The following is a 13,262-nucleotide window of genomic DNA, read 5'->3' on the forward strand; positions in this document are numbered from 1 at the left end:
TTCATAAAATAGTAGTTCAATAAAATTTTGAAAGAGAGTCAAACAAAGGACATGATATGGCCTTTCACCTGTGACTCGTCTCGAAAGGGTTAATTGAAGGATAGACAAACATTAATACATATATCTTGTTGCACAAACCTCAAATGCTGCTGTTCTGAAACCTTTTAGTTTTTATACAGCATGATAACATAATATTTTCTATAGATTGTATGTTGACCTGGTGGTTAGGGTCACAGGATGGAAACTTTTCACCATATATACTTGTCCTTTCAGGCATGTGTATTGATCTGGTGGTTATAGTTATGGGATCAAAACTTGTCACCATATATATTTGTCCTTTCAAGCATGGTAGCATTATAATGTGACTGTGAATCCCACTTTTCATTGGTAACGAGTAGCCCATGAGCTGGCAAAGGGTGATGTTGACTAGCTGCCTTCTTTTTAGTCTATAATTTCAATATTAAGGACTGCTAGTACAGGTAGCCATCATATAACTTTGCACAAAAATCAACAAACAAACAAGATTTTGTGTTGTTTCATACCCTCAGATTTCCTCATGTATCGTGAGTTATTAACCATCTTCCTACAGGTAAGTAAATCAGTGTAGTCTGTTAAATAAAGTTTGATATTTGTTTAGGAGGTTTAGAGGTTACACATATGAAATTTTAAAATTTTCAGATGAATAAAAGTATTTTTTAATCTTAACATGAAAAATCACTTTGCACTTGGACTTTCCAACTTTCTGACTCCATATATTAATGAATAAGTCTTTAATAAAAATACTTAATTAAAAAAACCTGATTTTTTGTATGCAAAAGACTTGTAATGCTTACTGAAAACTTGCCAAATTTCATGATTACTTGGTGTTTACAAGGTTAATGCAATCGACCAACCCTTGATTTTAGACCTTTAGTGATAAACCTGCAGATCTTTTTCTAATGATACTAATAAAAAAAAGGTTTACATTTGTAGCTGCATCTCCTTGAGCTTTATAAGCTATATATAAATTTCTGACCTAGTCTTTTAGAAAAAAAAAAATTGTAAACTATTCTGTTGAGAGTTAAGTGTTTCTACATAAAAGTACAAATTCTTGCTACAGTTTATTTAGTTATTTTATTGCTTACTGTAGGTTGGCGACCTCGAAGAACAATCATTTTCTGTAGTTGGGGAGCAGAAGAATTCAATATGATTGGTTCAACAGAATGGATTGAGGTGGGTTACACATTTTCTAATTAACATTTGTTCTCTGTATTATAGTGTTGTTAGTAATACTTCTTCTGTTGATAGCAGTAATTGTTGCACTTTGTTAGATATATCAGTACCTACTTAATGAAACATCCTTTGTAATTAGTAAAGACCTGCTGTAGTTAATTAATAAGGCAGAATAATATTGCATTGTTAATTGTAGTTTGAAGCTATAAAACTGTATAGAATGAGGTTGTGTTGGTAATTGTAGCTTGATGCTATAAAATAGTAAAGAATAAGACTATATTGATATTTGTAACTTGAGGCTATAAAAAATTGGGGAATGAGACTGCATTGATAATTGTGTGGTATGCAGACATACCATGTTCTCCTACAATCTATAGCAATATAATTGTTTTTCTAAATTATGGATTATTGAGTTTCCACACTCGTAGCAGCAACACATGGCTCAGGATGGCTCAACATTATTTTGTTCAAGTCACTTCAGCCCTTTGTTCTTTTATTAGATAACATTCCCTGCATTTCATACTGTATTTTGAGCATGGGTTAAACTATTTAAAACTGTTATATCCTTTGCTGGTCAAACTGTGGCATCAACTAAAACTAATAGCTGGCCAACTGTGATGTTTACAATCCAGGTGCACTTTCTTTGTGCAGTTCTACTTGGCATTTATTGTGACTAGTTCAGTAGATATTCATCTTCAAGATATGGAAATCTGGCAAGTCATTCATTGATCCAGTAGAAGCAATTATCCATTTGTCTTTGTAGGTAGACACTGTTTTTTGGTCTAAATAAGAATTATTTTCACTGCCATTTAAATGTGTCCAATCTCTTTATCCCTTTCGCAACGGGCTTGGTATAAAATACACTAGTTCATATACACATTTGCACATGTTAGGTATTGATACTGTAACTTTTAATTGTGTATGTGTATCTTCACAAAATTTGGTAGACTTTTAGTAATGCTTCCAAGTCTTTTGTACACAAGAAATCGTATTTTTTAATGATGTATTTTTATTAAAGATGTGTTTGTGAAAATATTGAGTTTGTTTTGTTACTGGTCCAAGTGAGAATGATTTTCATGTCATGATTAAGAAAACTATTCTTTGTCCCCAAAATCTCAAATCTTATTTATGTAATCTCTAAAACTTCCTAAATACATTTCAAATACTTGTTTTCAGTAAAACTTTATATTTTGTCTGTTATTTTCTCTACCCTAACTATATGGGGTCTGTCAATTTGACCGACCTAGTAACCACCATATAAAATTAGGAAATAAATATATATTATGCAGTCAGATTTCAATTATTATACGTTATATATGTATATAGATTATTGCTATTTACAAACAAGTTCTTAAACTTGTTTTTCGTGATCTTTGTACTTGGTTGCTGCTTCTCAAAGCTTGCTAAGCCTCTAGAAATTTTGCACGTGGAGGATGTGAAACAAAATAATGTTTTTTAAGTTTTATATATACATTTAAATAACTACATCGATATCATAGAATTCCACTATCATTTATCAAGCTTAGTAACTAAGCTGTATTTTGGCCAAAAAGAAAAAAAAAAAAAAATGAAATTTCGAGCGGACTAAAGACACAACCGACCTTCTTGAAATTTTGTTTCAAAAGAATGAGATGGCATCATAACACATGAAAATGGCTGAGAAAGCCACAAAGAGTACATTCTGAGCTTTCAATTGGTTATTAACGTGTCATATATACAAGTAATTGTATATAAGGGACCGTTTCCAAAAATGGAAAGAGGTGAGTGGGGCTACTTTGTTTAATTCAGTACATGACCAATATCTCAGTAAATAGAAAAGATAGGAGGTTCTTATTTTATATTGTCACTTGTTAGTAACAGTAATTTGAATTCCTAATTTGTGTGAAACTATAGATTTTGTATTTTGACATCACAAACATCTAATTTGAACTAGTGCTGCATTCAACATACCACGTGACACATGAAAATTGATGTTTAAGTGTTTTTTAATATTTACTTTTTAAATTAAGAAATTGAATTATAGTCTGTAGTTTGATACCAAAGTTACTGACATAAATTCATAAAATAGTGGTTTAATAAAAGTTTGAATGCAAGTCAACAAACATGATGACGTAGCGTTTCACCCATGACCTGTAGCGATAGGATTATTTCTCACACTACTTAAAATTCAGTCGAATTATCAACTACAAAACATTCCTCTTCTTCTTTGGTTGAATCTGCTATTATCTGCAGGTTTGCCTGTCTGATACTTGTCCGGAAATCAATTTTGCTTGAAGATACCACAATTGTAGCTTGAGGCCATAAAAAATTAAGGAAAAATAAGAGAATAATTAAAATAATGAAAAAATTACTAAGATGAGAAGAAAATTTACTAAATATTCAATAACTCTAAGGATAGACTGTTTATAAAATAGAAATGTCAAGTTTCAGATTTTCTGAAGTTAAAAAAAATACAGAATTATTTACATAATGAAGAGAAAATATCAGTTATTTCCAGTAATTCTTGCTCTTTATCAACACTAATTTAATTATAAATATTTAAAAAACAGTACATTAAATATAGAAGTAGAGGTAATTAAGCAATACAAAGACTGGCGGATTTGTTCATTAACAAATTATTTCCTGTGTGTATCCTGTATCATACTGCACTGTTTTACTGATAATAGTAGCTTGGAAAATAATTCAAGTAAATGCTTCTTATGTCATGTTATGTATTGTTTTAAACAATCTTTCCTACTTCTGGCTATCATGTTATACAATTTCCTATTTTACTGATTTGGTAGTAGTTTGAGCAATAATTTAACTAGGTGTTCTCATGCACATAGTACAGTACCTTGTTTGTTTACATTGTACATTGTACTTTACATTGTTTATTTACACTGTGCATTGTTTATTTATCCATCACATAGTTTGGTTATGCTATACATTGTGTATTTATACTGTAAATTCATTGACTATGCTATATCTTGTTTCGTTATATTTGACTATAATGTACATTTTTGGATATGTTGTACATTATTTCACTATAATGTATATTTTTGGATATGCTGTACGTTGTTTGATTATATCGTACATTATTTGGTTATAGGAAAATTTGAAAATTCTTCACAGTAGAGCAGTTGCTTATATTAATGCTGGAATTGTTGTCACAGGTAAGTTTTAAGTAATTTTAGTTGTTTTTTTAAAAAACTCCTCAAAAACTTGAATAATTTTCATGCATTGTATTCATTTTATGTTTTAAATTTCAAATTTTACACTTGCACATTTTTGAAACAATGAATGAAAAAGTTTTCCTTATGGTGTTGAATAAGATAACATTGCAGTTATGTGTCCATATATTCAGACTTCATTGAGGAACAACCATGTCCACCCCCCCCCCCATTTTCTGTTTGCATCATTTTACACTGGTTAATGTTTTAAATCTGATTTTGACAGATATGTGATTGAATAGGATTGCTATGATTTCATTTTATTTCTCATAAAAACAACTGGTGAGCTGTAGGAAGTACTAGTGAACTTTTTCATTGTAAGTCTTCATTAAATTCAAATTTTTATTAACTTATTAACCTTTTAAGTACAGGCCTGGATTTTTTGTGCATGTTACAATGTTTTTGAGAGTTATATTTAAAATTTTGATAAATAACTATTGTCAAGGTATGACAATAAAGTTAGCATTAAGAGTAATTTATAATTCAAGTTTTTATATTATTCATACTTTAATTTCTTACTTTGAAAGAAGATATTTAAAGAAATTCTCAATTTTCTCTTATTACATGACATATACTACTCTCAGTTCTTCCCCTTTTAGCTTGTATAACTTCAACAGTATCGAATTTCCACTGTTTAAGTAACTTAAACATAATCTATATAGTTAATTTTTAATATGTTATTTTCCTTTCCTATACCATTTATTATTCATCTCAAAACAAGTAAACGGCACCTTCAGGGTGTATACCAGCATGTTTGGCAGAGATGCTTAAGCCCTCGGCAAAATTATCTTGCACTCATGCAAGATCGTGAACCTTGAGAACTGAGGCAAAGTTTGAGATTTATTTTTCAAATGTTTAAACCTTTCAATTATGTACTTTTAATACATAAATTATACATAATTAACTAAGATATAAAAGTAAAACCTAAATACAATGTAACTGTCTCTTTAACTATAACATATTTGGGTAAGAAACAACTGTAAGTGCTATCATGGGTAAAGCAGCCAACAATACTACTAGCAGTTACATCTGTACAATGATGACAACTAGGTGTCTATTTCAAAATAACTATTTGGATTATAGTGTAAAATGAGCTCCTTCTAATGGTTATAAACATGTGTGTCAGATAAGTACATGTGGCGTGTAAATCTCAAGCCTATGTAAAGAAGGTAGGCGTGGTACCTGTCAAGGGTTGACAAAACTTATTACTTGTTTCTACTCCATTCAGCGAAAGAACTTTGAAACTTATGTGTCAGTAAGGCAAGTAGAGATACTTATTGTCTAGACATAAATCTGTAAGACTTGCATTATCTGAGTCAAGAGAGAAATTGTGAAAGTTGATATTTTTCATAGCTTGTGGGTCATGTGACAACATGAAACTGAAGCTTAAGTATTTTTTTAAAGGTTTCTTTTGAAGTAAAGGAATTAAAACATAGATAACAATAAACTTAGAATCATAACATACATTATAATGTTAATTTCATGGACATACATTGATAGTGAAGTTGTTTAGTTAAATTTTGAATGTAACTCTGTGAATTGCACAGAAGGATGTTTAGATTGGTACCAATGTTTAAAGGGTTAACTCCATTCAAACCTGTGTTGAGCACAAACCTGCATTTCAGATTTCAAGATTGAAAAATAATAATTTAATTATTTCAACAATTATTACTTAAAAATATTTTATAATTGATATTTTGTCATTTTGTAACATTTAGCTAATGTAATTTGTAAAAAAGAAAGAAAGTTCAAATGTTGAAATTTAAGTTTCTGTACTGATCTGAGGAATATTCACTGTAAAAAACATGTTTACCAATTTTTTAGAATGTTTACTTCCCATTCCAAAAGCATATTTCTTATTTGTTAAGAAACTATCATCCTTTGAGTATACAACTAACCAAGTCTTGTTTCTTGTGAGTTTTCCTTTTTTGTCTAACAGTTTAATATTATGGGCCCTGGAGTCTATAAAAGGGTGGGAACAACTACTAATGAAGAACAGCTTTGAAAGTAGCTACAGCCAAAATTTAAACACTTAGATGGAGCATATTACACACTATTTGTGTCAGTATAAAGTGAGTAAAGTGGGTGAGAAGTAATTTATGGTTTCATAAGAGAGTGATTAAATGTAGCTCTTGCAGAGAAAAACAATGGAATTTCGTGTGAAATTTAGAAGACTAAGGAATGAACCACAAACTTAGGAATTTTTGATAGTTTATACATAACTGATAACCAACTTTCTTAGAACAGTAGTAATTGATACCAAACATTTTTAGTAGTAACTGATAAATAGCTTTTATAGTAGAGTAGTAACTGATATCCAGCTTTCCTAGTACAGTTGTAACTCATAATCTGGCTTGTTCACTTATAAGTAATTAATTATATTGATTTATTTGCCCAGCTGTAGTAACTGATACCCAGTTTTCCTAGAAGAGAAGTAACTAATATGAAACTTTTCTAGTAAATTTATAACTGATAAACAATTTGCCTAGTGGAGTAGTAACTGATACTCAGCTTGCCTAGTAAAGTAGTAACTGATACCTACCTATTTTAGCAGTTACTGATACCTAGCTTTCCTATTATGGTAGTAACTAATAAATAGTTTTCCTAGTATTGTAGTAACTCATATCCAGCTTTCTTAGTAGAGTAGTAACTGGTACCTTGCTTTCCTAATATAGTAGTAACCAATATCCAGCTTTCTTAGTAGAGTAGTATATGACATCCAGCTTTATTAATAGTAACTGGTACATTGCTAGCCTAATATAGTAGTAACTGATATCCAGCTTTCCTAGTATAATAGTAAGTAACATCCAGCTTTATCAATAGTAACTGGTACATTGCTAGCCTAATATAGTAGTAACCGATATCCAGCTTTCCTAGTATAGTAGTAAGTAACATCCAGCTTTATCAATAGTAACTGGTACTTTGCTTTCCTAATATAGTAGTAACCAATATCCAGCTTTCCTAGTAGAGTAGTAAGTGACATCCAGCTTTATTAATAGTAACTGGTAAATAGCATTCCTAATATAGTAACTTGTATCCAGTTTTCCTCGTGGAGTAGTAACTCATATCCAGCTTTCCTAGTATTGGAGTAACTGATAAACAACTTTCTTAGTAGGGTAGTAACTGATAAACAACTTTCTTAGTAGGGTAGTAACTGATAAACAACTTTCTTAGTAGGGTAGTAACTGATAAACAGCTTTCCTAGTAGAGTAGTAACTGGTACTCAACTTTTTTAATAATCGCTACAACTGGTACCAAGATTTTTTAATATAGTTTCAGTTAATATCTAGGTTATCTTTCTTCAATGGAGTAATTAATGTTACAACTTCACTATGGATACATTGCTACAGAAATTCATTCAGTTAAGTTTAGGCCTACCTATTTATGTTACAGAAGCAACTGAGTGTTCTGCTAATGAAGAACTAGCTTTATTATCTATTTCATTGGTTTAGTTGGAACAGTACTATAATTAGCAAACAGAAAGACTGTATCAAAGTGTCAACTAATCTGTTGCCATATTGTGTCATGTACTAAGAGTTGGGAGGCATTGCAGATTTTTTAACATATTTGTGTATTTGTGATTTTTTAACCCTATCTCGATGGGCATCCTTTACTGCGCATGTCACAAGGTTTTAGTGACTTACGTTCAAAATTTTATTAATCTACTTCTTTTATGTTACTCCAATTAGTATAGCATAAAATCAAAGCTAATAATCCATATTTTTATAGTATACAAGTCTTTAGTTCTTAATTATACAGCAATATTTAAAAAAATCCTGAATGTCCCCTATTTCTTCAGTATTTTATCCACCACTTATCCAATAAGTACGAAATTAAACGTAAATTACTCACTATAAAATCGTCATTGCTCAGACAAACCATAATTTTTATACCCTTCAATTCTTTTTGGTTACAGAGCTATCAAATAGAAAATCAGACCCCTCTTGCCACATCCTCTGTTTCAGGATTTGTTAATAGATCTCTCTTATGCTTAATTTTATATTATCTGTAACCAATAGAAAGCCAAGGTTTTCATCTATCAAGTGATGTATTGTATAACATTGATTTCTGAACAGAGAATTGTCAATTTTACTGTTTTGTTCCCATGGGAAAGATAATGACTAGCTTGGATGAATATGTAATGGCTCTTGTCGCATAGTTCGAAAGGCAGACAAATTGTGAGTTAGGAAAAATGGTCTACTTTTTTGCATGTTATTAGTCTATGTTTTTTGGTGCATTATTTAACTAAATAAAAATTATTTAGTGCATTACTACCATTAGTATAAAAAATGTAGGGTTAAGTGTCATCAACAATCAACAGCAAGAAAAAGAAGATTCAGGTAAGTACTTTTATTTCTTGTTTTTTATGTTTATTCCTTATTTATTCTTATAAAAGTAACTAAAATGTAAAAATAGGGATTTTTTTTTAGGTTAGTTAAGGTTAGATTAGGTAAAATAAGTAATAATAATAATAATATAATAAAAATGTTTCATGAGGCATGCACATGAGCAGCTCGTGGGTAACGTAATTCGATAGCATAACGTGACCTCCACATTCCCCAAGTGATTTACAACTTATAATGGCACGAAACAGTAGTTAGACATGGTTCAAAGGGCAATAAAACAATAAAGTTTAAGTACAAATAGATGTATACTGTTACAAGTTTAAACCTACTTACAAATATAGTTTCATGTTACAATTTGAAGTCATTCTAGAAAGAAAAAATGGTAATTTAGATTTATTTAGATTTTTGTTTGATCAATGTTGTATAGAGTTAGGGTAGAGAAAATAACATATAAAATATAAAGTTTTAGTGAAAACAAACATTTGAAATGTATTTATGATGTTTTAGAGAATACTCAAATCAGTTCTGAGATTTTTGAGATGAAGAAAAGTATTTTTAATCTTAACATGAAAATCAATTTGCGCACGGATTATTCAAAACAAATACTCGATATATTTACAGAGAAATCTGAAGTAAAAATAATTCATTAAAGAAACTGAATTTTTGCATACAAAATACTTGTAATATGTGCTAAAAGTCTGTCAAAGTTTGTGAAGATACACACTCTGTATTAAAAGTTACAGTATTAAAACTATATACAAGTAAAATTGGTCTCTGGGACCAACCTCATATTGAAAGAGTTAACTTGCTTTCTTTTTAAATGATTTTTCATACATGTATTGTTTATTAAAGTTCTGTATGTTGACAGGTAATTCCTCCATCTCAGTGATGGCATCTCCTCTTCTCTACCATGCTATTTATAATTCTACCAAAGAGGTAACTGCAAATACTATTTTTATGAACAGTGAGTTGTTAATTGTTTCTTTAAAAGCCATTAAATTCTGAGTAATATTTCTTCTTTGTTTTTTAAAGAAATAAAAATAATATCAGTTTGACTTTTTTAGTGAAAGTGACTTTGGATGGGAATTATGAAAAACCTTGATGTCAGTAATTTTTTAACATTCAATTTTTATGTGTAATTTTAAGGAAAAACAGCTACTGTAACAAAACAAATCATTTCATTGTAGCATTATATAGAATAACTTTTTGTGAAATTTTAAAAGCATGAGTTTTTTGTTTGATTTGTTCAATAACTGAAAAGGTACCAAATCCAAATGAAGAAGAAAAACAGATAGGAATTGAAACAGTTTATGAGAACTGGAAAGAGACTTTTCCAGTATCAAGAAACATTTCCTTTCCATTGTATCATCTTCTATTTATACAAGAGCAACATAGTGAATTAGGACTTTTAGGGAACTACATATCTTCAGCAAAGTTAACAGTTCGTCCCAGGTAAGAAATTAGTAAGTTGAAGAATGTTAACTTTTGTGATCAAGAATCTGTATACACAGCAGTAAAACTGAAGGGTTCTACCTACATGTTGTGCATTAGTATTGCTCTCCTTCTGCTTTAACCAAGTCATATTCTATAAAAGAAAGCTACAGATTGTTACTTATGCCTGCCTTTCAATTTTGAAAGTAAAAGTGTGATATAATGGTAACTGTGGCTTTTATTTTGTAATAATGCTGGCTTTTGTTTGCAGTTGCAGTGTGGTCTGTTTTCATGTATAATATCTTGCAGGCTTCTCAGGCATTCTGTAATTCCTGTGAAAAAAGTTAATATCCGTTATTTCCTGTATTTAGCATAAAAGCTCTTAAGCTCCTATATTTTTGTGGTAAATAACCCAACATATTTGATGTGAACCACATTTTGTCAAGTGAAAATGCTGCACATTATCTTACTTTTTTTCTATATCTTGAATAATGTTGTAATTTAAGTAAATATTATATGCACTTGTATACATCTTTTTAACTTTATAAACAAATAGATGGATTAGTTTGTTTCAGCAAGTTTTACAGTTCCTACAGTGCTCTGAAACCTGAACAATCTCTAAAGTTTCCAAGATAATCATCTTTCTTTCTGACTGGTGCCATACACTTCAACATGAGTTGAAGAGATTGTGAAAAGAGTGAGTATATCGTAAATGGTATCGGCTTTTCTATCAGGAAGTTTCTCCATAATGGTGGAAACTGTTAGGATGGGGATCCTATTGATAATATGCTTGGTTAGAGATGCTTGTTAATAAAACAAGCAGCTTGTTTCTGGCCAGTGTATTTCATGGTCCCTGCAACATGCCAAACAGTGGCCGTAGCTATACATTATTTCTGCACCAACAGTATTGACATAGACTGGACATTCAAACAACTTGCACTTTGTTCCATAAATACAAAGTGGGAAAATGTTTATGAAAAATAATGCATGTCTAGTGAATTTGAAAATATATTATTGTATATATCTTATTTCCCTGCATGCAGTTTGTATTGTAAGGTGTGTCCTAGAAGTGTACATTTCATTTGCTTTTTAGTGGGTTTGGATTATCTAAGCTTGTACATTTGTCAGCTATTATAGTAATTGTGCACGTGGAATCATATGTCTAATCATGCTTGTGTCATGTATTAATGGTTGAATAGGTATTACTGTATTATTTTTGTAGTTATTAAACATACTTTGTCAAGCTATTTTACTGTATATAGTTTGTAGTGTAAGTACTGGCTCAAGCCAGAGATTTATTAAATTACATTAATACTTACATACTGGTATTATGTAGCTTGAGCAATGGTCATGAAGGGACAAGTAGGTATATCATTTTGTGAGATTGCCTGACGGCACACTGCTGAGAAGCTGTTGTACTATGAGCTAGCCCAAGGAAAATGTACATATGGTGGTTAAAGTAAATGGTGTAAATACTATTTTAAGACCAATTTTAAGAAATTTGTGATAGCTGCTGCAAGCAGGGAACAAAAGGCACAGGACAGTACATACTGGTGGTCATTAACTTATGTATCTACTGCTACATTTGTATCAAGGCAAATTCAAGAGTCTAAAGACAAAAGAGCCTTGAGGAAACTCTACAATAACAAGTCTCAACCTTCTGCTGACTTACAATGCCAGTGTGGAAGAAAATTCAGAAGAATAATATGACTGTATAACCACCTTCATGTTTATAGTTACCAAAAAGGTGCAACATAAGGGAAATGGAAATATTTGTCAGTCCTACTTGATTACAATGGACAACAACATAGTATACATATGAACTCAATGTAGGATACTGAAAATTTGTATATAGTTTGTAGTTTAAGTATTGGTTCAAGCCAAAGATGTATTACTCAATTAATGCTTACATACTGGCACTATGCATTTGTAAAGGTAGCAGGTTGTACTCAGCAAAGTATACGTATGTACTTGACATATTAATAACCTGTTTATAGTTTAAATACTCGCTTAAGTCAGAGATGCGTTACATTAATGACTACATAACAGTATTATGCAGTTATTTGATGGTAGGTTGTTGTCTGCGAAGTATACATATTTACTTGATATAGGATACTTAAAACCTGTATATAGTTTAAGTGCTGGCTCAAGCTAGAGATGTATTACATTAATGATTACATAACAGTATTGTGTAATTATTTGGTAGCAGGTTGTGTGAAGTAGGCATATATATTGAATGTAGGATACTAAAAAACTATTTCATGCTGAGAACTTTTAACAGCTTCAAATAACATATATTTCAGCTTATGATTACAATACAGTTCAAATTATGCAAGAGTTAACTTTTTGATACATATTACAGTTTATTTGCATATCAAAGCGATGAATGTCAATGAACTATTTCTCTCTTTTTTCCTTTTAAGGAACTGGCACAAAACAGGGAGCTATATGGAAAGTGATCTGGAATAAATTTAGTATGTATGATGTACAAACTCAAAAGAGTAACCTCTGATAACAGGAAGGTGAATTTTACTTTCACTTGTCAAGAGAGAGATATGATTTGTATTTTTCAAAGTATAAATGATAATGTGTAACCTTTTCACTTAATATAATCCTTTATTTTGGTCTATAATACCTGTATTTTTGTGAAAAATATTCCTGTATTTGTCCTGTCTATTTTTGGGACCTTCCTGAGAGGCCTGTATCTTGTATAAAGCTCGACAGGATGGTAGAATGTTCTGCTGTTAAAATATATTTTGGTTTTCTAATAAAAGAGGTGATGCTAATGAGCAGTATGAAGTAGGCAGCTTCCTAGATGAAGAAATGGAAAAAACACAACATGCAGTTGGAAATATAGAAAATATGTACCTAAAATGGTATTTGCTCGTACACATTAATTTTAAGTTTTGCATTCCTTAAAGTAAATAAATTGTTTGTGATGTTTATCGAAGTAATATGCTCTACTTCTCCGTATAAAAGAGAAACAATATGAACTTTAATTATAGTATTTTGGCACTTGTGTATAAAGTTAAAATCATAAATAATATTCAACGTTAAACAGGTA

At 30.5% G+C, this 13,262-nt stretch overlaps 1 protein-coding gene across 2 annotated transcripts in view; it reads left to right on the forward strand.

Moving 5' to 3' along the window:
* The window catches only part of LOC106466367 (putative N-acetylated-alpha-linked acidic dipeptidase), a 92,598-nt gene that overhangs the window by 49,931 nt on the left and 29,405 nt on the right, over positions 1-13,262 (forward strand). For both annotated transcript variants that reach the window (XR_002612186.1, XM_013926647.2), the window contains exons 9-12: positions 1,130-1,212; positions 4,301-4,364; positions 9,636-9,703; positions 10,029-10,219. Coding sequence is in view for 1 of the 2 variants with exons in the window: in XM_013926647.2 (XP_013782101.2) it covers positions 1,130-1,212; positions 4,301-4,364; positions 9,636-9,703; positions 10,029-10,219 (406 nt within the window). In the remaining variant the exon portion in view is untranslated. The remainder of the gene's footprint in view (positions 1-1,129; positions 1,213-4,300; positions 4,365-9,635; positions 9,704-10,028; positions 10,220-13,262) is intronic.

Source organism: Limulus polyphemus, unplaced genomic scaffold, assembly GCF_000517525.1.
Source record: "Limulus polyphemus unplaced genomic scaffold, Limulus_polyphemus-2.1.2 Scaffold2238, whole genome shotgun sequence".
Lineage (NCBI taxonomy): Eukaryota > Metazoa > Arthropoda > Merostomata > Xiphosura > Limulidae > Limulus > Limulus polyphemus.